The following is a 26,493-nucleotide window of genomic DNA, read 5'->3' as shown; positions in this document are numbered from 1 at the left end:
TACGCAGACCTTACCCCTACCCCAGAGGGGCAGAGAGGCTGTTTTCGAGAGACCCTCGGCTCGAAAAGCTTGGAATTGAAATGCATTTTGACCTTTGATATCCCTTTGCTTGTATGTTATAGAAGACCTATTTCACCGCTCAGTGTAAATGTAACTGGTGAAGGCTTCCTCTTTAAAGCAATAGTAAATTCTCAAACATCACATGCTAATCCATGAATTACAAATTATAATATAATTTGCATGGTATTTCCAATAAAATCCTACCTCACTGGACTCTTCTAATCATATACATAATGACATTTAACGTAAAGATTCCCGGAACAATATCCTCTAAGAATATCATCAAAAGAAAATAAAAAAGTTAAAACAGTATTTCTAATCACATCAAAATGATATGAAATAGAACGAACAACATGCCAAAAAATGGAATTGGGAAATATCTACTGATGAATAAAATACAATAATACTGAATCTCAATCACCATTCACTCTTCTGACATCAGAACCAGGGGTGGCTTTCTCTCAACAGTTGTGGAGCTATGCATTTTGACGTCTAGCAATGTCTATACCTATAAGATTCAAAGGGAAAAGTGTTTTAATATTAATTGCAGAAGAGATTTGCAAACAATGGCTAAACATAATCAAGTGAATCCCACATCTCCAGACATAATAGAACATAGTTGCTGTCTCTAACGAGAGTAGAAAATAAACGCATTCTTGTAATGACAGCTTTAGTTCAACTGTAGTCTAGCATTTGCGACGTCTAGCCGTCCACCCAAAAAAAAAAAAAAAAAAAAAGAGTAAAGATGAGATATGTGAAAAGTTGAAGGAGAAAATAGAGAGAACTTCGTGTATTTTTCACCTGATTCAAATGAACTGGCCTATATATAGCTATGCAAGGAAATACATAAAGAAAGTTCGAACACAATAAATAAAAGATGATGGTGCATTTATTGCACCGCTGGAACATTTATTATGTTGGCATCGAAGACCTCGACTTCTAACAAGATCAAGTTGACTTCACGGATATAAAGTGCTAAAATTAGGAGTGTCGTCTCACGTGTAGAAACATCTCTAGGGAGATTAGCTCTCAAGATTTGCTAGAATATGTAATTACCTCACCTGTCAAAAACAGAGGGAGAGGGTACAAAATGCAAAGAAGTCTTCAAAAGTATGGCTTCTAAAGGGACCTGAAATTCCCCAGCATATAATCGTAATGCTTACAAACATCCCAATGTAGACGGCACCATTTAGAAGTTAAAACATTACGTGTGTCAAGCAAGATAGAGGATCTAACTGCTGCTACTTCTCAAATTTCAGAGCAATTAGCACAATATTTCCCTAAATGGCAAATACAACAATCATCTTAATGGCTATATGAAACTACACGTACATTTGTTGATCAAGAAAACTATGACTAGATCATATCTTAAAGTTGTGAACGACAAGAAATTTTTCTTTCCAGGTGAATACGAGTCAATGCGCACATCAGACAATGGAAAAGAGAAACCTAGAACAAACAACATCTCACAAAGTACATATCAATCAGAAGTTAAAACAGCTCGATTAGAAGATGAGATTTCCATTTACCTTTTATGTGTGGACCCATAGGGGTTCCAAAGAGAATGACTTGTCATTTCGTGTCTGAGCTGCAGCAGCTCCTCCTGGAGGTGCATGCACAGTTATTGGAAGTACCCACTCACACTTCTCTCTACCCTCTACCAAAAGAGGATGCTCATATCTGATATGTTATACATGAAGCACTTTCAGAAACAAAGAGGGATAAATTTGAGAATTTAGTGAATTCGAGGAACAAATACCAAATTAAGAAGGAAAGTCTACAAACAAAATCAGATAGACATTGCACGGATGAATCAGGACATAGCGAACGAAGAGGGGAGAAGAGTTCATCAAGATTACAACTATGGCGCAATTGATTAGACCATATAAATTCCTTTCATTAACATATTCTCTTTAAAATTGAATCAACTATATTTAAGGAAACAAACTGAGAGCATGCTTCAACCTTCCGTGATTCACTAGAAATAATTATGTCAAAGAGTTTGCACTTTGACATAGAAAAGATTGGAGTTTAATCATGTAGAATCTCGAGGTGTCGTTGATTATCCACTTTGATGGAAGTCGTTCACTGGATTTGGATACTGATAGCAAGAGAGTATTTCCAGTTAAAGGTTTCTAACTTAAAGAGTTAAGACCCATCCTAGCAATACTGAATATCCTAGGATAATTGAGAAAAGACGGAGACCATCATCATGATCATTTCATCTATTGGGCACTGCTTCATGAACCATTACCCAAATGATATTAAGAGAAGAGGTTCAATATTGGACGCCCAGTGCTACTTATGTTTGAGGGAACAAGTGACAAAATATTCTTCTCCAATGCGAGTTTCCTAGAGAATCTGGCATTTGTTTATTCCGAAGGATTATACCATGCACAATTGAGCCTTTAGCTTCTTCATGATTTCCCTTGACTAAAATGGAGATCAGTAGTACATAACTAATGGTCTGCAATTTGATTCAACAGCTCACGCATTCTACATGGATTCACAGGCATGAAAGAAATAAAAGGTGGAATCAGAAAAATTTTGTGCACAAAATCACTGTCAAATTTCTCATATCCCTTATATTTGGTGGAAATAAGAGGCCATTTAAGTAGTTGAAGAGCTGATGTACTTCTAGCCCCTTTTGATTGTTCATGATCTTTTTCAGCTTTTAGTAAGTCTACAAGCCTCTTTTGTATGATTACTGTTCTGCTATGTGCTTTACTCTTTATCTGCACCCTCTCAAAACAGAACTCCAGTCTTTAATCAATGACTCATGCAATGTTATCAATCCAGCAAAACATTCCTGTTACATGAAAAAACGGTCATACCTTGACCAGTCAACATTCTTGGGAGTGGTAAAGAATTCAAATCGAAGAGCCCATTGTACGGAGACATAATGAGTGGAAAAAGACATAGGACCATCCATCGGAATGGAAAAAATAAAGCTTGTCTGAATTAAATCAGCAACCACTTCATGATGATCACTATGAACCTGCATAATTCAAAATGCTTTGGTTACTAATCACCAAATGAAGGGGGGCTCAAGCGTTTATCTCTTTCCAGATAAAATCCGTCAAAAAACTTTTGCTCTATCAAATGCAAAGAGTAGTAAAGAATCATCAACAGATATAATACTAGATTACTAGTATCACTAAAATAATACCTTGGTAATAGAAGGAGCATGTCTCCGTGAAGGATGTACAAAACGTCGGCTTATAGTCTCGGTCATCTCCAGTGTTATTAAAAGCTAGAAGGCAACAGAAAGGAAAAATAAACTCCAGAGAGCACAATAAAGTGATAGTAATCCATATGTCTTAAGGCTTATTCCAAGCATGTATTTTGATATATAAGACTACCTCAAGGCATCTTCTAGAACCCTCTTCATGAAAAAAGGTCAGGGTTCCACCTATCTGTTGCAAAAAAATGAAATACAGGTAATGGTTCCAGCCAGTCTGATGCAAATAGGCATTGGTGATAGCACTAACATGGAAGGACCAATACACTGAATAATACAATTACCATATCACTGAAGTAATATGTCGACTCAGAATTTTTTGGAGAAAACCTTAGAAGCACTTGGTCATCTAGTCTGATGTTGTAAGACCTCCCTCGAATAAACCCTTCTGCTGCAGTAAATGTTGCTAAACGATTATCATCAAGGATATTTTATCACTTAAAGAGTATATGGAGGGAACAAATAGTAGATATTTAGATCTGAGTGCAAGCTTGATTTACATGCTCCAGATTCACCCATGCCTGAGACAGAAGGTACTGTTGAATCATCATATTTGGAAAAGGATTTGGTATTTTTCAGCTGTTGACTTGGAGAGACAATAGCAGAAGACTTGCTAGGGGACAAAACATCTGCTGGAAGAATAAAATAAAACCCTCAGTTCTTTTTTGCTTAAAATAAGATAAAACTGTCAGCTTGACTAAGAGGAATTGTAACATTTCCATTTTGTTAAAAAAGGCATAGAAATAAAAAATCCTATTTCCTCGAAGATACCTATTGGACAATGAAAACACATACTCTCTCTATCCCACTGTATGTGACACTTTCCTTTTTAGTCTATCCAAAAAAGAACGACACCTTCCTATTTGTAAACTATTTAAAATTAGCATCCAAACTTTACCCTTAATGACGTTACTTGTTTGGACCCACTTAATATAAAAGTTCATTATTTTACTAGGGGGATTATTTGTAGTAAGGGCAATTTTGGTACTTCACATATATTTAGCTTATGTGTCAAAAGTTTTATCAAACTCTATGGGCAGTCAAAATCCTTCACATAAAATGGGACAGAGGGAGAATAAATTTTCTAAGACTAATGCTATTCTCTGAAACTACTTCAGTGGTAAACGACGCTTCATATGCATGTAGATTTGTGTGTGTTCGTCTTACCCCCATTAGAATCATACAAGACATCAGCCACAGCTATCTGTGGAAGTGCCAGTTGTGAAGATATGCTCGACCGTCCTTCAAGATGTGGAAGATCTTTGCTTGAAGACCTTGCTAAGGAAGACTGCAAGGATAATGAACTTCCAAATGTTTGGTGTATATTATCTTTCATGGGATTATAGGAGGAAACTGACGAGACTTCATCCCTTGAACTTTCATATCCTTCCTCCACACCATCAAAAGTTTCATTTATTTTAGCCTGCAGAACACACAAAATCTCGTCAACAACTCAACAACTTCTATCCAGTTAACCTCTTTGTGCTCGTATCTCTTTGATTATCCTGCAATAAACTACTAACTAAAAGTGCTGCATTGGCATAATCCAATCCCGCCAGGGAAAAAGAAACAGGAAACAAGAAGAAGCAGAACAAAATAAAGAGAAGGAATTGCCAAAAAGAAGAAGGAATTCAAGATGCTTTGAGGATACAATCAGCCCTATTCAGAAGATTAAGATGAATTGTATTCTTCTTTTTTGTTTTTGGTGCAAAGCGCAAAGCAGAATATAGTGTTGAATTAGAATCAATCAACAAGTCTTAGATTCCTTGCAAGAAGAGCAAGGATTGTAATTTGTGTGCTTTTTTGATTTTCATGTACACATCTTTCTGGCTTCCAGCATAAGTTTTGTGCTGAAGATTTATTAATATACTGCTATATGTTACCTTCTTCAAAAAAAAAAAAAAAGGAATTAAAGAGGGGTCTGCTTGTCCAGAATCTAACACTGTTTTCTCTTGACAAGTACAATTTTGAAGAAGAGAGATTTTCCTCTCTCATCCATTCTTCCTGGTGTACATCCACGACATAGCGGATATTGAAATTCTGAAGTCTCCAGGAAATTAAAAGGCCACCATTCCATTTCTTTCATTTAATCTTCTTACATTTCATGCAATATCAGACCTTGCTCTATTCCTAAATGATAATGGCTAACCAAATCTAAGTAAATCTACTTCTAGAGTGTTAATGCTAGATCTGTTGACTGCTATAATGTTGGGGCACTTATGCTGAACAAAGCAAGTTTTGTTTCAGTTATCCTCCTAATTTGAACCCTATTGGCAAAAAATGTTTTAATTGGATTAATCATTTCTAGGAGGGCCTATGGCGTCAAGGGATTCTAGTCCTGACAAATTGCCTGATATTTAGACAGTGCAACAAAATCCGATAAAACCTCACAATCAAATAACAAGAGTGGAGAGCTCCAAATATGTAATTTATTTTTTTCCTAGCCTGACAGTCCTCTTCTCTGTATTCTTAATCTATTTTAATAAAAATTCTTTTTAATTATTTAAAAAGACAAAGAAATAGAGAAGATTCAAAAAGTCCTCTACTTCACTTTCACGCCTCGTAGCTTTTTTTTTTTTGGCAATCCACTAGGCAAGTGCCTAGGGCTAGTTTTTTATTAATAAAAAAGAAAAGAAAATACAACAATTAGGAAAAGCACAAATAAGGGGGACAATAGCACCGGTATTATTGCTCATATGCCTTGGCTATATAATCACTCCTCTGCGCCTCCCACTGCCTTATGATGACAGCCTCATGTAGAGGATTCATGGTGTAGCTGTCGGCAACGTCTCACGAGGGCATATAATCTCATAGCCGTGTGGATATTTTTTCCAAAGGCATAGGTCTAAGGCAACACAAATCGGGCTAAACCTTACCTGTAGAAGCAAAGTTTTTTTTGTGATAAGGTAAATTGTATTAATCAAAAGGGAGAGAATCTCCCGTATACAAGAAGTATACCAAAAAGTAGAGAATTTACATCAGAACATGATTCTCTACAAAAGACGCCCAATCTTCTATACAAATAGGGGCTGTATGAGTGCACCAAAAAGCGATCAAAGATAAAAGACTATTCTTAAGATGTGAAAAAGGAGACTCAATCCCCTCAAAAACTCTCCTATTTCTCTCCCCCCAAACTATCCACATGAGACCTAACGAGGCAAACTTCCATGCCTTTTGCTTTCTTCTTCAACGGAAACCGGCCCAGGTATATAGCATTTCCTTTACAGTGCTTGGCATCACCCATTGAACACCAAAAAGGTTCAGGATCGCATTCCACAAAGCCGAGGACACAGGGCAATGCAACAAAAGATGATCAACTTCTTCCCCTGAGCTTTTACACATATAGCACCAACTAACAAGTGTAATCCCCCTCTTTCGAAGATTCTCAACAATCAAAATCACTCCCCTCGCCGCTAGCCATGCAAAAAAGCACACCTTCGTGGGCGCCTTAGGAATCCAGATCGAGGAGTATGGAAAAGAGACATCCTCTCTCACCAGCATACTCTGGTAAAAGGACTTTACGGTGAACAGACCATCGCCACGCAAACCCCATCTCCAAGAATCATAAGATGGATGAGGCCTGTCTTGCCCATATAGCACTGTCAATAAATCTTAGAGCTCAGCAATCTCCCAATCTTGCATGTTCCTTCTAAATGAGAGGTCACATACTACTTCCCCTTCAGGCTCCTTACGAATCTGTTGGACCATCAATTCCTTCTGGTTTGAAACTCTGAAGACGTGGGGGAAGGAGACCCTCAGAGTATCCTCTCCACATCACCTATGATTCCAAAAGTTGATCCTCCTTCCATCTCCCACCCTATAAGATATGTTGCCACTGAAGGATTCCCAATTCTTCATGATGCTCCTCCACATGCCACACCCGAAAGGTGTTGTGATTGCCTTGGTCCTCCAACCCCCTCCCGTGAAATCGTATTTTTCTACTATGACATCTCTCCATAGAGCATGCTCTTCTACCCCGAATCTCCACAGCCATTTCCCCAACAAAGCTCTGTTGAATACTCTAAGATCTTTCACTCCGAGTCCATCCCACTTCTTTGGGGAAGTGACTGTCTGCCAATTCACTAGATGATATTTTCTAGTTCCATCTGATGCATCCCAAAGAAAATTCCTTTGAAGCTGCTCCAATTTTTCTGTGATGCTCACATGAGCTTGCAACAGGGACAAGTAATAGGTAGGCATACTCGATAAAGTGCTTTTAATGAGCACTTCCTTTCCGCCTTTTGACAAGTACCGTTTCTGCCAGCCTGCTAATCTTTTTTCAACCCTTTCGATCACTGGATTCCAAACCGTAGTATCCTTATGCGAAGCACCCAATGGGAGACCCAGGTAAGTAGTGGGAAGGGAGCCCACCTTACATCTGAGAACATAAGACAAAGCATCAATGTTAGCAACCTCACCCATCGGGAAAATCTCACACTTGTCGAGGTTGATTTTAAGACCTGATACTATCTGAAACCACTGTAGGACCTGCTTCAAGTAGGTCAACTGATCCATATCGGCATCACAGAAAACCAGGGTGTCATCCGCAAAAAACAAATGAGAGACTCTTCGGGCACTGGGCATCCCGATCGGAGCTGAGAATCCTCTCAAGAAGCCTCCGCCTGCCGCACAATCCATTATTTTACTCAAAGCATCCATCACTAAAATGAATAGCATGGGGGATAGGGGGTCTCCTTGCCTGAGACCCCTGGAACTGCCAAAGAAACCACACGGGCTACCATTAACCAGGGGAGAGAATCTGACTAAGGAAATGCAGAACTTGATCCATCCCCTCCATCTTGCCCCAAACCACATCCGCATCATAATGAAATCCAGGAACTCCCAATTGACATGGTCGAAAGCGGTCCAACTTGCATAGTAAGCCGGGATCTCTATTTTTCCTTCTGGAGTCTACAAGTTCATTTGTCACTAAAGCGGCATCCAGGATCTACCTACCTTCCACAAACGCATTCTGGGAGGACGAAACAGATACGTCAAGAACCTTCTTGAGTCTATTGGAAAGCACTTTAGAAATAATCTTGTAAATGCTCCCCACGAGACTAATAGACCTGCAGTCACTGATACAAGATGCACCTTTTTTCTTAGGCACAATAGTAATAAAAGAAGCATTGATACTTCTCTCGAAAACACCATTCACATGGAAGTATTCAATGGCTTCCATCAACTCCCCCTTGATGGTGTCCCAACAGAGCGGGAAGAAGGCCAAGGAGAAACCATCAGGGCCGGGGGCCTAATCACCAGCACAACTTGACACAGCCTCGTGCACCTCCTCCTCCTCGAAAGCCCTTTCTAGCCACTCACTGTCTCCCTCCCCTATGTGGTTGAACTCTATTCCCCCAAAGTCGGCCTCCAACTAACTTCCTCTTTGTATAAGTTCTCATAAAACCCCACTATCGCCCCTTTTACCTCCTCTTCTCCCTCAATCCTCACCCCATCCATAACTAAGGACTCTATGAAGTTTCTCCTTCGATTTGCAACCGCCACCCTGTGAAAAAATTTGGTATTCGAATCCCCATCCTTTAACCATAGCGCCCTCAATTTTTGCCGCCAATTAGTCTCCTAAGCTATTGCTAACTCGACTATTTCCCTCTTAACCTCCCCCAATCTCTCTTTCTTAGATTCATCTAACTCCCCCGCCCCTTCCCCTCTCTCTAGATCCTCCAATTCATGCACAAGCTCCCTCATTTTAACCTCTACCCTCCCAAAAACCTCCTTATTCCATCTAATAATATCTCTCTTGAGCAATTTGAGTTTCTTCGAAAGGCGGAATAAAGGTGTCCCTGATACCCCGTAGCTTGTCCACCATTCTTTCACCTTGTCACCAAATCCTGGCACTTTCAACCACATGTTCTCGAATCGGAAAGGAGCACGCACCCCCCTCCCTCTGCATCCATCTAGCAAGATAGGCAAATGATCCGAAGTCAGCCTAGGTAAAGGAATCTGCAGCACGTTCGGCACCAGCTCATCCCAGGAGGGCGATATCAGAAATCTATCAAGTCTAGACCTTGAGTTGGAATCCTTCGCCCTGGCCCAAATAAAACCTTTCCCCTGACAGAGGAAGATCAATGAGAAAGTGATCGTTGATGAAGTCAGAAAACTCCTCCATGGCCCTCGAAATCATACTACACCCTAATCTCTCCTCCGGGAATCTAATAGTGTTAAAGTCTCCCCCAGAACCCATGGAATGTCCCATTCCCCCATCATATTAGCCAGTTCCTCCAAGAAAAACACATTGGACCCTTCTCCTACTGGTCCGTACACTCCCCCAAATCCCCACTCACTCTATCTTTGACAAGAGCTGCTAAAGAAAAAACTCCCTTCTTAATCTCCTTTACCTCCAAGCTTCTATCATCCCACATTAGAAGAATGCCCACGGCACTTCCCGCTGCTAGAACCTAGTCATATTTTACCCAACTACCTCCCCAGACACTCCTCACAATCACATCCGACAAAACTTCCATTTTTGTCTCCTGAAAACAAACTAGGTTAGCACCCCACTCTCTAACTCCCACTTTGATGATGGCCCTTTTGTTTGGGTCATTCATCCCCCTCACATTCCATGAAAGAATCTTAACTTCCAGAAGAAACAATATCCCCCTTCTCCCCACCCCCTCTAACTGAGCTCCCTTCCTCCCTGTCACACACCCGGCCCCTTCTCTGGTACACCACTACATCCCCTAAATTATTTTGCTTAACACCTTGACCCAATTCCCTCCCTGCACCATCATAACAAGATTGTTGCTTAATTTTCCTCAACGGTTCTAACACCCTATCTTCCTTCCCTTCAAAAGAAACACCTAGAAACTTCCCAAGGTTTAATAGTTTATCCTCCATCCAGAAAGACACCGCCTCCTCCAATCCGTGACGAGATTGGACAGGCGTCTTCTATATGTACCATTTCCTTGCCTCTACCGGAGGAATACAAGACCATAGCATTGGTAGCAATAGGGACTTTAGGTGCTGAAAGGATCTCGCCATTTCCTTGAGGGGTATCAATCTCTGAAATTAGCACCCCGCTGCTACAGGAATGACCAGAAACACCAGTAGGGTAGCAGGAAGGAGGAGAGCATAGAGCCCTTGGTGGCATCTTAACTGGAAATACTGGTCCGACACTAACATCAGATGGGGCATGCTCAACAATCTTCCCAGAAGAAAAAGAAGAAGCTTGAAGTGTAGCGTCAACACAACTAAGCCCAGGAGCAGATGAGGGGGCGATGGAGTTGGGTCTATCAGAGGGGGGAGGCCGTGGAATAACAGCACCATCTATAGCCGGTGCCGCCCCTGAAGCGGCGTCCATCGAAGAAGGGCGAAGGTCACTAGAGCTTGGTGCAGAAATGCCACTGTGTGTAGCACCATTGACAGAAGAAGGAAGAACGACTGTTCCCATATGCTTAGGAGCCTTAACAGACGCAGCTTGAAATAATCTGGGCCTCTTAGGATCAATTCTAATAGAATTGGGAAAAGTTGTTGGTCCCATGTGAGAAGGCTCAGGCCTATACTTGCTGAAAACTTGCCGGGCTCTAGGATAATTAGAAGATGACCGGCTCATTCTACCTTTCCAGCCCGCATCACTAACCCATTCAGTCTTTCCCTCCTGTTGAAATTTTGTCTTTTTCTCCTAAAATCATACCACCCGTCTCTTCTCGATCTAACGTCTGATTCCGGCTTAGTCCACTGATCACGTGAGCCCTCCCCTCCCCTCAGAGACTAATTTCCCCTCCCCTCCCTTCTATTTGACCTTCCCTTTTCTTTCGCCACTATCTCAGGCATAAAGATAGGGCGAAATTCAGGGCTCAACCAAACCCTATAACTCAAATAGCCATCTTCCACCATAGTGGAGACAGGGATTTTGCCCCCTTTCCTCACCACAATCCTCACTCGTGAGAGATCGTGTAAGCTGCAAGCGACATCAATAAAACCCCCACAGATTTCCCCAATCTTCAATAAGTCAAGACACCAAAGATGCACCGGGAGACCCACCATGTTGAACACCAATGATTCGCCGGTGAAACGAGGGTCTAGACACCCATCGTGCTCCACCCATTTGTCTAGCTTTAAGAAGTTCCCATCGAACCACTTGTTTCCTCTAACAAGAATTTCTGAAGCTTGAGACTCGTCGACAAAACGAAAGAGATATTGTGTGTCCCCCAGTTGCGATATTTTCAGCCCGTCCTTGACATTCCATGCCCCTGCTGCCCAGTTCCTAACGCCTCGGGAGAACCACCCATTTGGAGAAAGACCCAATCAGACAAGATTTCAAGAAGCCCTTGCGCCTGAGAGTGTGCTCCTCAGATAGCGAGAAGTGCGGCTCCTGCCCTATGTCAAGCTTTCGATGGCATCTTCCCCCAAGTTCTAGGGCTGGCCAAGAGGCAGCTTTGATGAAACTCATGTTTCCCAATTTTCTAGATTCTAGAGAGAAGTAGGAGTTTCTCTCTGTATAATCCATCATATTCTAGATGTTGCTGCCCCAAAAAAAAGAAGTGGTGAGATTTGTTCGGAAAAACCTCAAAGGTTAGAGATATCAGCAGTCAGAGCGGGTGAAAAACAGAATGAAGCAAGGGAAGGAATTCTGCAATCTTAAGAAGAAGGAGAAAGAAGTTTTTTTTTTGGCAACTGACTGAAAAGTGATTGAAAACTGGCCGGAAAAATGCTTCCCTTCGCCGGAAAAAAGAAAAGTGGTCGGAATCTAAAACTTCATGGATGGGTAGGGTCGGAATAAGAGGACGAAGAGGTTGTCCAAAAGAAAAAAGTTAAAATCTGGCCCGGAAATTGGCTCACGCGCCGGCGCGTGGTGGAGGGCTCGCCGGAGCTTGGCCGCGCGTGGCAGCGCGTGTGAGGGTCTTTGCCGGAGCTGTTTTCAGGGATAGGCTCGCGTCACTGGTGGCTCTCCTATGGTGTTTGTAGAAACTCAGGATTCCGGGTTCTCAGGCTCCTCGGGGAGTGTGCCTAAGAGCATCTGTATGTAGAGAGAGGCACTAGCTATATTATTGTAGAAGCAAAGTTCTCACTATATGTTTGTCTTCGCCATTATAGGTGACTTGGACATAGGAGTTTCTAGAAACACACAATTCTCAACCCCCAAAAGAAAAGAAAACAAAAAGAGAGAGCACTAAACACACTACATACCTTCATAGAGAGAGACAAAGCGAACAAAAGTTACAATGAAAGTGAATATATGCCTAAGCATGGCTAGCAATAGTCTGGGGGAAGGACATTATGCTATTCATGTTTAGTTGTATGAGATGATTTAAATGGACTAACAACATGGTGAAGATTCATATAGCCGACCTCAACTTGTTTGGTATAGAGTCGTAGTTGTTTGTTGTAGTAGTATTGGAACGGAGGAGAAGAATGAAAAAAGGATGAAAATACTCAGGTCCACTATTCCCTGGAAACATTTGGGTCTGTTCGTAGTTGTTGTTGTAGTAATATTCCCTGGAATATCATCTTTTACAAATTGGACCATCTTTCTTTAATCACAAGAAGCATACTGAATAACAAAGATAACTGGCAACAGAATGGTTTACCCAATCGGAATCTGCATCCATCTCTTTCCAGTAAACATCCAAAGGCAGAGTTGAAGCAGGAACAATCCCTGTTAAATCGAAAAGCATAATGTGATCATGCCACTGGTCAAGTAAAAATAAGTATTCCCCAAAATACATAATTAGAGTGGAATTTTCAGAATAGAGAAACCAAGAATGAAAAAACATTTACACAACCTTTAAAAAATGATTATTTCAGCATATCATGTTAGGTAATTCAAAGTAAGAATAGTCATACATCATTTGACTTGTCATCACAGTAGGATTATTTAAGATTGGTCAGAGGAAAAGAAAGTTCCACCAGATAAACAGATTTCAGAAAAGTCCTTATATAATACTAGTAAAACAGTGTTTTTCTTGAAGGGGCTCGTAGGTATTTTACGACTTCAATTATAATGTAGTAACCATGTATGCAACAGTACAAGGATATATTGTGGCTCCTCAAAGGAAACAAATATTCCGACTTTGTTTCTTGTCTCTATCTTTTTAGCCACCCCCCAGTATTCCCGTGTTACTGAAGATATCTTGCAACGAAACAATGACCTCATCAGGATGTTAAACTTAAAGCTTTCTACGCAAAATTCAATTGCTAAATCACGAACCAGAGAGCAGATGATATAAGTTTTAAAGTTTAAAACAAGAAAATATTACCACAAGTGCGGCCTTCTTCACTTTTCAGGCCATTACTCTTCTGAGTTACCCATATTTGCAGTGGTATTCTCGTTTCCTGCACGGGTTGAGATTCAGAAAATAGTAGAATCCAAAAGCAGAAAAAAACTTATGCACAGTTATTGCATTTTTTTTTGTTGAAATGGTAAGAATATATTATTATCAGCACTCAGGCTTTATTGCACATCTGTATTGATACTAAAACTCAAGCCTTAACATCTTCTGTGAGTGGAATATAGAGGAATACAGATTTATCAAATCCTCTTTTTCTTCGAAAAGAAGAAGAATCAGAGAAAAAATTGTGAGTTGTAGCGCTTTTCTCTATCGTTTTGCTAACGGATACATTATAAGCAATAAAATCTTCGTATTAAATGATTCAATGTATTATTCGTATTTCAGGTGGACAGCGGTTTTCCTTCTCTTTTCCACAATTGAATATGATTTTTCTAGACATTGATTTGCATACAGATGAAACAGAAGCTTAAGATAAGAGCACCTTCTCTTAATTCCATTCTGATTTATTACCAGAGGTAAAAGAAACTGAAAACAAAGTACAATGTCCATCAATGTGAACAGTAACACAGTTGCATTCTTAATTAATTCAAGATTGACAAGCTGCTAAGCAAAAGGTTGTAGAGCTGTCAGAAGCGTGAAAAATGATTAAACAGTAAAGCACATGACCACATAGCACTCTGGAAAAGCTGGGATGACTGAGAAAGACGCAGAAAAGTCAGACATGCAATTACAAGAGCATGCCACAAAAGAGCAGGGTAATGCTCCTGAAAGCTGACAAAATATGAAAATCAAATCAAACAAGGATGATAAGTATAAATGAATGATGAACAGAACAGCAACAAACTAACCAGCTCATCAAGATCTCGTATAGATTCTTCACGGAAGTGACCATTTTCCATTATCAAATATTGTCCAGATAAAATACTTCTAACATAGTAAAGGTAACGAATGGTTGCACCCCTGTATGATGGTGGTATGGTGCTTGGTAGAATTGTTCGTACCATAACTGCAAAATAAAAGCAATCCTTTCTTTATTCATGTCAAAACAAGGAGAATGCCTTAAAAGCAGTACTGTTCGGAGCATTTTTTAAGTTGAACACTTTGTTAAGAGTCCGTCCCACAAATGAACAAAATCTTCAGATCACTGAACATAAAATAGACACTGGTTGCACATAAATACAAGATGCAATCACATCAATTATTGCCTATATAACAGCTAAGTTAGTCCCAGAAAATGAGGCCTGGGCTATTCTCTACCAATCCACTTTGTTTTGCAATACAGGTTTAACCTGTACATCTAAGTAAAAATTGAAGAACCTAACCACCAGAGAGTGGGCAGCAGACAACGTAATTTTGCATGTGAAAAGTGACGGAAAAAGCATGTATCTCATGAAATGCCATGTAAATCCCTAAGTCATTCAACAAAGATTTATACAAATGGCACGGACCTTCTAGGGATAATTTTGGTATTTCCTCAATTAATTCTTCCACTTTGTATCCGTCTTGTCTTTGGTTAGTATGACTTTCTTTTTATAATGATGGTCTGTTCCTGACCAACTTGCGTGCACTTCATCTAATTCACCAAAGTACCTGCTACTTCTGGTTGAATTGTGTGACCACCTCATCTAAACGCTTAGTAAGAGAGAACACATACATAATTAAGTCATCAACACCCTCCCTCACTAGCATGCCTGATATAATTCATGGGTCAAACACGTGAAAATTCACATGTCATCAACACACTCCCTCACATGCGCACATGATTATTTTTCATGGTCAAACAAGTGAAAATTCTTTATGATAATGGGCGGTGAGACTTAAACCCACGACCTCCGATTGCTCTAATGCCATGTTGATTTGTGTGACCACCTCATCGAAAAGTTTAAATTGTCAAAGAAAGTAAATATTTGTTTCCTTGATTATATCTTCAACACCTCCCACCGATTCACATATCAGGTAACTGTGAGCCCGTTTGGATTAGCTTTAAGCACTTGGGCTTAAACGCATTTTTGAAGTGTTGGGGCTGAATATAAAAAGCAGTTACGTGTTTGGTTAGAAATGTTGAAGTTGGAAATAAGTAGTTGATGTGGTTGGTGAAAAAGTGCTGATCAACACTTATTTCTATTAAAATGACTAAAATTCCATTAAAGATGTCAACACCAAAAATGAATTGATTACTGCAAAATTTTAATTCTAAAGATATTGTACTAATTTCAATTTTAGTACAAGTCAATTTAGGTTGCATTTTATATCACGTCACAAAATTTATTAGATAAAATTAATTTTATTGATTAGAGGTTTCTTTTCCCTTTGATCAGATAATTGCTTTTATTAAATGATAAAAAATGGTAATGGAATGGTGAGAAGCCAAAATCAAAAAGTTCAACCAAAAGCTAGGATATGGTGTTCAAATATATTGAAGGATGATGTAAATTACTAAAGATCTTGCGGATAGTCATTCCAAGAAGTTGCAGAAAGCTTCACAAAATGGAGTACTCAATGTGATCGTAATTGCGGCAATGACAGGTATAATCATTATCTATGGTCGGAGAGATAGGTGGAGAAGAAGAAAGATAAGGGATAAAACTGTAATTTATTTGGTAAATCCCCAAGTGCTTTTAAGCCAAAAAGCAATAAGTTGGGATGAACCAACTTATAGTTTTTGGCTTGTTGAGTTATTTTAGTTTAAAAGCACTTGGCTTAAAAGTATTTTTAAGTTTGGCAAACACCAAAACAAGCTCAACGTTTAAGCCAATCCAAACACCCATTATGTCTAACAATGCTCAGACGGATGGAAAGAAATCACCTAGTATTTTTTTTACCTCTGCTATGATTTGAACCTTGGTCTCATGGTCTACTCCACCTTCATTAACGGATTAACCATTAGCCACATCCTTGGGTAGTTAGTATGATTTGAACCTTGGGAAGGAGGGAGTATTAATTTCTTGGGGAAAGGTTGAAACCCAAATGTTGCTACAACTCAACTTATACATAGATTCTTTTACCAGATTTGAGACCCAGATTAGTTAAAGGTAAATCAAAACTGTGAATTTGAAACCATTGAGTTCAAAATTGTAACTACTCCCTACGTCCCAATTTACATGACATTATTTTATTGGTCAATGAGTTCAAGATGTCAATTGACTTGTATATCATCAAAGAAATAACAAAAGAAGATAAGGTGCTATGTTAGCTTGATAGAACAACATTTCATCAAAGTTTAAGTTAATGAGTTTAGTCTAGTCTAGAGATCACACATCTCCAATATGCAGATGATACTCTAGTCTTCTGTGATGCTGAAAAAGACCAACTTAGATTCTTAAGGATCATTTTGGTTTTATTTGAGGGAGTATCAGGATTACACATTAACTGGAGAAAGAGCAATATTTTTCCCATTAATGAAGTTAACAACATGGGGCAACTGACTCAGATATTGGGAGGAGAAGTTGGGTCCCTACCAACTGTTTACCTTGGGATGCCTCTTGGTGCAAGATCCAAATCAAAAGAAATCTGGAATTCAGTCATAGAAAAGTGTGAGAAGAAGTTGTCAAGATGGAAATCGCAGTACCTATCATTGGGGGGTAGGCTAGTTCTAATCAACTCAGTATTAGACTCTCTACCTACTTACATGATGTCTTTGTTCCCAATTCCAGCAGGCGTTTTACAGAGATTGGACAAACTCCGAAGAACATTCCTTTGGCAAGGCAATAAGGAGAAAAAGGTCTTCCATTTAGTCAATTGGAAGACGCTAACAATGGATAAAAAACAAGGTGGAATGGGGATAAGGAATTTGAAGAACCAAAGCAAGGCTCTTAGAATTAAATGGTTATGGAAGTACTCTAAAGAACCCCAATCTTTATGGTCCAAAGTGATCAAAGCAAAGTATGGTGAAGAAAACAACTGGGTGTCAAAAAAAGTCAGAACATCACATGGAGTAAGTGTGTGGAAATCCATCAGAGAACTTTGGCCAATAATGAAGAATCACTCCTCCATAAGAGTAAACAACGGAAGGAACACATCTTTTTGGAATGATAACTGGTTAGGAATTGGAAGCTTAAAGGAAAGATACCCAGATATGTTCGGTTTAGCACAAAACCAGCATAAGACAGTAGCTGAAATGAAGAGTTGTCAAGGATGGGAAATAGCTCTAAGAAGGCAGCTGAATGACTGGGAGATAATAAGATTAACTGACCTCTACAAAGAGCTGGAAGCATTTACAGGATTACAGGAAGGGTTGGATTCAATATGGTGGAAGAGGCACAACAGAGGGGTTTACCGAGTGAAGGATGCATATAAGATTTTGAATCATGACAATCAACAGGTAGACACATGGCCTTGGAAACATATATGGAAAACAAAGATTCCATACAAGGTAGCTTGCTTCACTTGGCTACTAGCAAAGGAGGCGGTTTTAACCCAGGATAATCTCATAAAAAGGGGAATATCTCTGTGTTCAAGATGTTTTCTGTGTGGGGAAAATGCAGAAACTGTCAACCATTTGTTTCTACATTGCAAGATTACAGACCAACTATGGAAAATCTTTATTAGTCTTAGGGGTATTTCATGGTCAATGCCATACAGGATTAAAGATGTCATTTACAGTTGGGAAGAAGCTGGAGCTGAAGCAACTAGCAAAGATAGATGGAGGACTGTTCCGGCATGTATTTGGTGGACAGTCTGGAGGGAAAGGAACACTAGATGTTTTGAAGACAGAAGCAATCCACTGCAGAAGATCAAACTCAATTGTATTCTTCTATTTTGTTTTTGGTGCAAACAGATGTACACAGAAGATACATTGACAATCATAGACATACTAGGATCCTGCTAGGTTTTAAATTAGAATATCTTCAAATTCTCTCTATGTAAATTTGGTTTTCAGTGCAACCTATGTACTGATTTTTATAATATATACAATAGTTACCAATTCAAAAAAAAAAGTTAATGAGTTTAAACTCTTGAAATTTGTGAAGGTTTTATAAAATAGTCTTGTTAATAAAATAGCATTAGTGATGTGAAACATTCCAAAATCGAATGAATATCGTGCAACTACATTTTTTTATAAGTCATATCAAGTAACTATACCAAAGGGAGTAAGTCAAAGAGACTTTGATGGTTCGGAGTTGAGTGTGTTCTAAGTTGCACGAACTCTTCGATGTTAGTGCCGTCCCCGTCCCGATACGATATGGGGAAGGGAGCGGGAGTGGGATACGTCCCAGATTCAGTCAACTGACTTCGGACACTTTGACCGGAGTCCATCGACAAATTTGGGAGAAAAATTGAGATTTTGATTTCTCAAAATCAAAAATAAAACAGATTTAGGAGAATGAAAGTATAATGTCCATCTTGGAGAATGAAAGATTGAATTCTACAATATTCATGTAAGTTTTTGATTTCACAGAATATCTCTCAAAATTTACAATATTTTTATAGCTTTATTTTTTATTAGCCGAATCCTCGCACTCGTATCCATATCCGGATCCGCGCTCCCGAAGCTTAAAATTTAGATTTTGCCGAATCCGATACTCGGATCCGTCCCCGTATCGGATACACGCACCCGAGTCCGAGCAACTTAGAGTGTGTTCAAATTGAATTTTCACAAAAATAATCAGGATTTATAAAGACAACTGGAGCATTGCTTTATTTTTAAGACGAACTGAAAGCTATATAGTAGGCAAGATGCTGTATCCGATAGGTAAAAAAAAAAAGAATATGTAAAGTAACATACATATCATGATATCAAAAGAAGGATTTTACAACAAAATCAAATTGTAATATTAAATTAATAAGGAGATAACTAATACAAACTATGGAGAAATACCGAGAATTCCATAATGGTGTTGGTAATACCCAATTTTTGCAATAAACTATAAAGCTAGATGGTAATACGGTATTTTAATTGGGTAACCAAAACCCAGTAATGAAGGAACCTAAGGGTCAATGGGAAAAGGTTAAAATATTATACAAATAATGGTCATCATGCAACATACAGTTCTTCTGGACAGTAACATTTTATACTCATTATCATCATGCAATTCAGCTGTGTGAGTTATTCAAATGATTAATGGTATTTTGCCTTGTGGTTTTCATGTTCTTTCAAGAATTTCTAGTTTTGCTAAAATAAGCCCCGTCGTAGGCTTTTTGCTTGATTTCCCTTCAACTTCGTAGGGTTTCAACATGATTCAAAGTATAGTCCTTATTACACCCCTGTTTCATCATTCAGAGCAAACTAAAAAGCTTAATGAAGTCGTTATCAACTTCAACCAATCGGTTGAGATTTTACTGAATGTTTTTTTAGTTTCCCTGTTTTGCAAGCAAACACTGACTATGAAAACAAAAAGTATATCATTCTTTTTTGTATTGATGTCATGCAACAAAGCCTCATAAATTTTCTTTCTACTGTATTACCTAGTATAGCACCGTGGTTACACCCACTGCTCGCATGTTTATACAAAATTCTTTGCATGTGTCTCCATTAAAAGAAACAACAGATAGCTAAATGAATATCGCTATACTCCCTCTATTCCAGTTTATGTGACACTATTTATTTATTAGCCTGTTCCGGAATAATGACACATTTCTATATCTAGAAACAATTAACTTTGAACTTCCCATTTTACCATAAAAGGAAGTTTTTATTCCTACACAAATCTTATGACATGTTTAAGACCACAAATTTTAATTGGGATGGGGTGATTGAGAAGTTTGAGAAAAGGTTGGCATCATGGAAGATGCAATATTTGTCAATTGGTGGAAGATTAACATTGATTAACAGTGTACTAGACAGCATTCCAACTTACTACATGACACTATTTCCTATTCCCAACAAGGTTCTGAAACAACTGGATAGGATCAGGAGAAACTTCCTATGGGAGGGTAACAACATGGATCACAAGTTTCATCTGATTAAATGGGCTAATGTTGTGCTACCAAAGCACTTGGGAGGACTGGGCATAAAGGATTTGGCTCTACACAACAAATGCTTACTCATGAAATGGTTATGGAGATACGCACAAGAGGACCAAACTCTCTGGAAGGAAGTAATCAAGGCAAAACATGGGGTACAAAATCATTGGTGCTCCAAGCTGTCTAGATCCCCAAATGGTGCTGGCCTATGGAAAAGTATATGCAAACTTAAAGATGAATTCTTCCAGAATACCCAACTGGTGGCAGGCAATGGTATGCATATCAGGTTTTGGAAGGATAAGTGGCTGAATAACACCATTCTGATGGAGGAATTCCCAAGCCTCTTTCTATTAGCATGTGAGCCAAACTCCTCTGTCTCTCAGAATTGGGCAAACAACACTTGGGACATGCTTTTCAGAAGGAACCTACAACACTGGGAAATTGAAGAAGTGACAGACCTGCTTTCCAGACTAGAAAGCCACATGATGAATGCCCAGGCAGCAGATAAGATAAAGTGGAGCAGTGCTGATGGTAAATACTCAGTGAAAGCAGGCTATACAAACTCATATGCTCCTAATGACATGATTGATGACTGGCCATGGAAGTTGATATGGAAGACTAATCTCCCAACAAAGATCGAATGTTTCAGCTGGGCAGCCCTCTATGAAGCATGCCTCACACAAGACAATCTTAAGAAAAGAGGCTTCCAGATGGTCAATAGATGTTACATGTGCCAACAGAAACTTGAATCTAACAACCATCTATTTTTACACTGCACAATGGCTGCTGACTTATGGAATATGTTTTTGTGTATTTTTGGTATTAACTGGGTAATGCCGCATAACACTAAAGAGGCCTTTGAGTGCTGGTGTAACTGGAGAGTTGGTAAGGCCATCAGGCCAATCTAGAAGATGATTCCTGCGAGTATTTTTTGGTGTATATGGTCAGAAAGGAACAACAGATGTTTTGAAGGTTTATCAACTCCAAATCATTCCCTCAAGGCTAGATGTCTTTTGTATCTTTATAGTTGGCAATACCTTTCCCCCTTAGATTCTCCTGACAACTTTTTGAACTTCGTTAGCTCCCTGGTACTAGAATAGTCTTTTTGTAATTGAGCTAACAGTGTCTTTTTTGCTTCCATAATTTTTGTATTATTATGCATCTTCGTGATGCCAGCAATGAAATCTATTATTACTTCATCAAAAAAAAAAAAAAAACAAGTTTTAATATTTTTATAACCACACAAATATTATGATAGTATAAGACCACACATTTCAAAAGTCTTGCTTTCTTTCTTAAATTCCATGTCGAGTCAAACTATGCCATATAAATTGAAACAGCGAGAGTATATGATTAGAATGAGTAAGAAACAGGCGGATAACGTCAAGCTAAAGGTTAAACTTACATTGTCTGGAGCTACCGGCAGAGACAATCTGATTTGAAATTAATGCAGGAGTCACATTATCCATGAAAACATACTCACCTGGAAGAGTATAAAACATAATAATGAAAGCATCACGTAAAGCATAACAACATATAAGAACATTAATCTTTAGTAATAACAACAGAGCAAAAACAGAAGATGGTCCGTGGAGCTATTTATTAGTGCATCTGGTTAGAGAGACATAGAAGATTTTTTGGATTTTGTCAGTTCACTAGTCATAGCCTAGTTTTAGTTACCAGAACTGACAAATCTTCACTTTTTGTTTCTTTTGTTCATCCATGTAATGCTTTGCATCTGCTTGATGCCCTTAATGAATTTTATTACTTCATCAAAAGAATAAGAGCAAAAACAAACTTTTCTTTTTCTATAAGATCTATGATGTCATCCTACTAGCTATAAGAAATTTTGTGATAATCGGGAATAAAGCATTTCTCTAATGTAGCATATTGCTTTTAGTCCTTTATAAATTTGGATTGTGCCTTATCAGCTGATGAACTTTACATAATGGCACCCACAATGCCCACATTTATCTTTGAAAAAATCAAAGCACCATGTATGAACTGGTATACCGACCAGATTTTGTGGTCAAACATGGTCTACACAGCCAGACACTTCAAACTACCTTTCCATCTTCAAAAACGTCCCTCCATCAACTGTTGTCCATTGTTTAGAACTTGAGTTGCTTTTTCACCAGATGGAAATCTTGTGTCTTCTAAAGGGGACACCTTCAACATGCGTTTAACCCCCATATCTCTGCAGCCCAGTTACTGATTGCTTTCGTTGAGCCAACACACTTTACAAAGCTCCCTACCAAACAAGTGTTCAGAAATTTTCTTCCTCCTCTGGATGTGCTCGTTTGAAAGCCTAAAACTTGGTTCCTTGACAGCATCCAATTTCTGGAAGTTACCTTCCAGGTTCAGTACTGACCAAGGTAGAGCATCTTCGAAGCCATTCTGTCTTTACCTAGATTCTATTTTTTTTTTTTTTAAGGTAACATGTTTCTGTATATTTATTAAGACATCAGCATAAAGATTTTGCTGGAAACCAAAATAGGATGTTACATCAGAGTGCCAAAATAGTAAAAAACCTACATGCTTGTTCTTCTTACAAGGAACCTAGTACATCCAAACTATCCTCAGGATCATCTACATATTAAGATTTACACCAAAAGCAAAGAAGAAGAATACAATCCAACATATCCATCTTGATTCTAGTTTTTCTTAAACAACTTTAGCTTTACTTAGTTCTTGCATCAGATTTGCAACGTCAGTGTCCCTTCCAGAACACTTCCATCTTCTACAGTTTCAAGTTTTTCTTTAAACAATTTTAGCTATGCAGGTAATCAAAATCTTGCACCACTTACCATTTCTTCACCAATAACCCCCCTCCCCCCCAATTGTAGCCACATATTCACTGCTTAAATCAAACTAGGAAAGTTCTCCTCCCAATTACTAGAGATATTATCCTATTAATGCAAGACGCAGCTCTGTTAATTTAACCATACCATTGGTAAACCAATAACATCACAACTGGACTTAAATTCTGAGAACTTACGGTTACATGACCATCTCTTCTGCAAATCTAACAGCATAAAAATCCCATGCGATCTAAACAATTTGACATCTTCTGAATTGTATTAGATAATCTTTGTGCATTCCCTATAAACTCCAGACAAGACCCACCCAAAAATCTTCCCCAAGCATTTGAGCAGGTAGGACAAGGCATGAAACTCCATGATGAAAGGATCTCCTCATTTAGGGACATCTCCTTTTGTCCCATAAAATTGAAAAACCCTCAGCTGCCAGTCTTGGGTTCAAAGAAAATCATGACACATGTTCAATTGCCTACCCATCTTGATTTCTTGTAACTGGTAAGCAATACACATACAGCCTCCAATTTTCATCACTGCCTTCACACCATTTTATGGGGATCATTTAGACCCTGCGTATTCTGCGACATTATTTTGGATTGCATGATGATAGTGAGTATAAAATGCCTGATGTATCCCCTCTGCGTTCTCCTTCTATTGCAAGGAACGGGACTTGAGTCCCACATCGGTACTACAAATTGTTGATGTGGGGTTTATATAGCCTTGTGCTCTCCCACCTAAATAGCTAGCTTTTGGGGTATGGTTCTCCCTAGGTTGTATCAATGGTGTTAGAGCCACCCACCATCCTATGTGTCCACCGTCCCTTGGATGGTGACGTCGGTTTTGCAATGTTCGCCCGGGGCTAGAAATGTCTAGCGCACAGCTGTCGAGGACAACGAATGCGGAGCGTGGTGATTTGTTATGGTCTATTGCAAGGAAGGGGACTTGAGTCCCACATCTGTATTATAAATTGTTGATGTGGGGTTTATATAGCCCTGGGCTCTCCCAACTAGCTTTTGGGGTATGGTTCTCCCTAGGTTGTATCACATTGCAATTGGTTCCACTGATACATCTGAAGTATTCGGTAGCACCTTCCACCTGTGATCCCTTCCCGTCTGCTAATTATAACTGGAACATCTGACAACGAAGGTTCCCAAGAACTATGTTCTACTCTCCCTCTATTCTCTTTACACAGTGAAGACAAATCTTCATTTCCTTCATAGCTCCAGTGACACTCATCCTCAAGGGAAATGCTGGCCAAGCTTCTTCCTGTAAAATCTCACGGTTCCATGGCCAACCAGTCTAGCTTTCATTACGACCTTGAGTCTATCTTTCCCTTGATCATGCACGAGGCTTATGTTACTCTGTATTATTGAATCAACCCAGATTGCGGAAATGTTTCTTAAATCAAGATAAATGCTATGCATATTTTGATTTGGTTAAAACAACACTAGAGAGATGGAAATTTTATCTCCCTAACTAACCATTTTATTAATATCCATTCCAATAACAATATACTCCCTCTATCATAATAATGTGGTACACTTTCCTTTTTAGTATGTCCAAAAAGAATGTTACATTTCTATATTTAGAAATAATTATAACTTTGAAATTCATATGTTACCCTTAATGAGATGATTTTTGGCCAAACAGATGTCTTATGTTAGGACACAAGTTTTAAACATCTTCCTTTCTTTCTTAAACGCCGTGTCCAGTCAAACGGTGCCACATAAGTTGATACGGAGGGAGTAGTGTTATATATCAAGCAAGTACCAACAGTTCATATTCAAATTAACTAATACGATTCGCACCAAACTGACTTTTTGATATTAATTACTCATTGCATCCCATTTTATGTGATGTTGTTTGACTGAGCACAAAGTTTAAGAAACAAAGACTTTTGAAACTTGTGGTCTAAAACAAGTTGTAGATATTTGTATGGCTATAAATCATCTCACTAAAGGTAAAATAGAAAGTTTAATGTTAAATTGCTTTTAGATATAGAAATATATCATTCTTTTTGGACAAACTAGAAAGTACATCACATAAATTGTGACAAAGGAAGTAGCTAATTTCTTAACTACAACTTCCTCCGTCCCAATATACGTGGCACTGTTTGACCGTACATGGAGTTTAAGAAAGAATGAATCACTTCTGAAGTTATTGGTCTAAAACAAGTCAGATGCATTTGTGTAGCTATAAATCATCTTAACTAAAATGTAAATTTAAAGTAAATTTTTTTTTTTTGATAATGGTAACAAATTTTATAACTGAGTAAAATATTTACAAGAGATTGTGTGAGCCACAATCAGAACCTAAAAGAACTGAGACCGCCTAGCCTATTCTGTTTGATTACATTTCTTCTAGCAAGTCTAGTAATGAATGTACATCCTCCCTATAGCTCTCTTTGCTCCAAAAATGAAATAACAAAAGCAGTTAGAGCTTAATTTTCTGGTAAGAGCTTGGCCTATCATCAAAAATTCTGGCATTCCTTTCCTTCCATATGACTTAAATTATTTTTATGTATAAAAAGGTATCACTCCTTTAGACAAAGAGGAAACTGCATCACATATATTGGGACAGAGAATGAGTAACATTTTCAACTCTTCTCTTAAAAACTACAGTACTAAGTTTGGTCAAACTAAGACAATAAAAATGGAATTTGAGTAAATAAAATTCAGAAAGCACATCAAACCTCTGCGTTGCTTAGAATCAGGAGAAGATTTAGGAGTTGAAAACCATTGGGTATCCAATTTCTCGATCCCTTTAATCTCAAAACTAAGTTTTTCAATAAGCAAAGAGCAAGAAGTAGTCGGATTCTTGATTTCAACAGTAATGGTTACCGGATCACCCGGTCTATACACTTCTCTATCCGGTTCCAGCTTCAGCTGGGGTTGTGGTAGATCCATCGTCGCATTGGATTTTCTGCCAGTGCCGCCGCCGCCGCCACTGCCGATGCCGGCGGTGATGTTAAAGAATGAGAAACCACGGGAAGGTGGTTTATTGGGGGCTGACATTTGGGAAATTAATAGTGGAATTTGTTGAAATGATCAAAAGAGTTGAAAGATAAGAAAGGGGAAAAGGATTTTATTTCTTGAATTAGGATATGAAAATGGAGAATCTATGGAAGTTCAGTGATGGAGAGTGAGAATGTGAGATCTTTGACACCCTGTTTCAGTTTTCTGATGCCAAATTGTTTGTACATTTTTTTATTTTTTGCATTCGA

General features: G+C 38.7%; 1 protein-coding gene across 2 annotated transcripts; it reads right to left on the bottom strand.

The window, feature by feature from the left end:
• Nucleotides 1-206: 206 nt before the first annotated feature.
• Nucleotides 207-26,493, bottom strand: LOC104247436 (uncharacterized). 2 transcript variants are annotated; one of them, XM_009803459.2, is made up of 13 exons: nucleotides 25,963-26,493; nucleotides 21,860-21,937; nucleotides 14,400-14,557; nucleotides 13,519-13,594; nucleotides 12,850-12,917; nucleotides 4,469-4,724; nucleotides 3,802-3,933; nucleotides 3,586-3,692; nucleotides 3,423-3,476; nucleotides 3,230-3,313; nucleotides 2,895-3,058; nucleotides 1,590-1,740; nucleotides 207-568 (listed from the first exon to the last, which is right to left on the bottom strand). In XM_009803459.2, the coding sequence occupies exons 1-12, from the start codon at nucleotides 26,282-26,284 to the stop codon at nucleotides 1,593-1,595; spliced, it is 1,647 nt and encodes a 548-aa protein (XP_009801761.1). In that variant the 5' UTR covers nucleotides 26,285-26,493; the 3' UTR covers nucleotides 207-568; nucleotides 1,590-1,592. The 2 variants fall into 2 exon arrangements, with proteins under 2 accessions (XP_009801761.1, XP_009801762.1); XM_009803460.2 differs by having other exon boundaries at nucleotides 3,802-3,930.

This window comes from Nicotiana sylvestris, chromosome 3 (assembly GCF_000393655.2).
Source record: "Nicotiana sylvestris chromosome 3, ASM39365v2, whole genome shotgun sequence".
NCBI classification, from domain to species: Eukaryota; Viridiplantae; Streptophyta; class Magnoliopsida; order Solanales; family Solanaceae; genus Nicotiana; species Nicotiana sylvestris.
The sequence above is the reverse complement of the archived record's forward strand: the minus strand, read 5'-3'. Positions and strand labels throughout refer to the sequence as shown.

Excerpts from the sequence above, each read along its gene's own strand:
- LOC104247436 (XM_009803459.2), bottom strand. The coding sequence starts at position 26,284 with ATGTCAGCCCCCAATAAACCACCTTCCCGTGGTTTCTCATTCTTTAAC. Across the intron at positions 4,725-12,849 it reads TGGATGCAGATTCCGATTGG|GCTAAAATAAATGAAACTTT; the intron begins GTAAACCATTCT and ends TGTGTTCTGCAG. Across the intron at positions 3,693-3,801 it reads CATGGGTGAATCTGGAGCAT|CAGAAGGGTTTATTCGAGGG; the intron begins GTAAATCAAGCT and ends CATTTACTGCAG.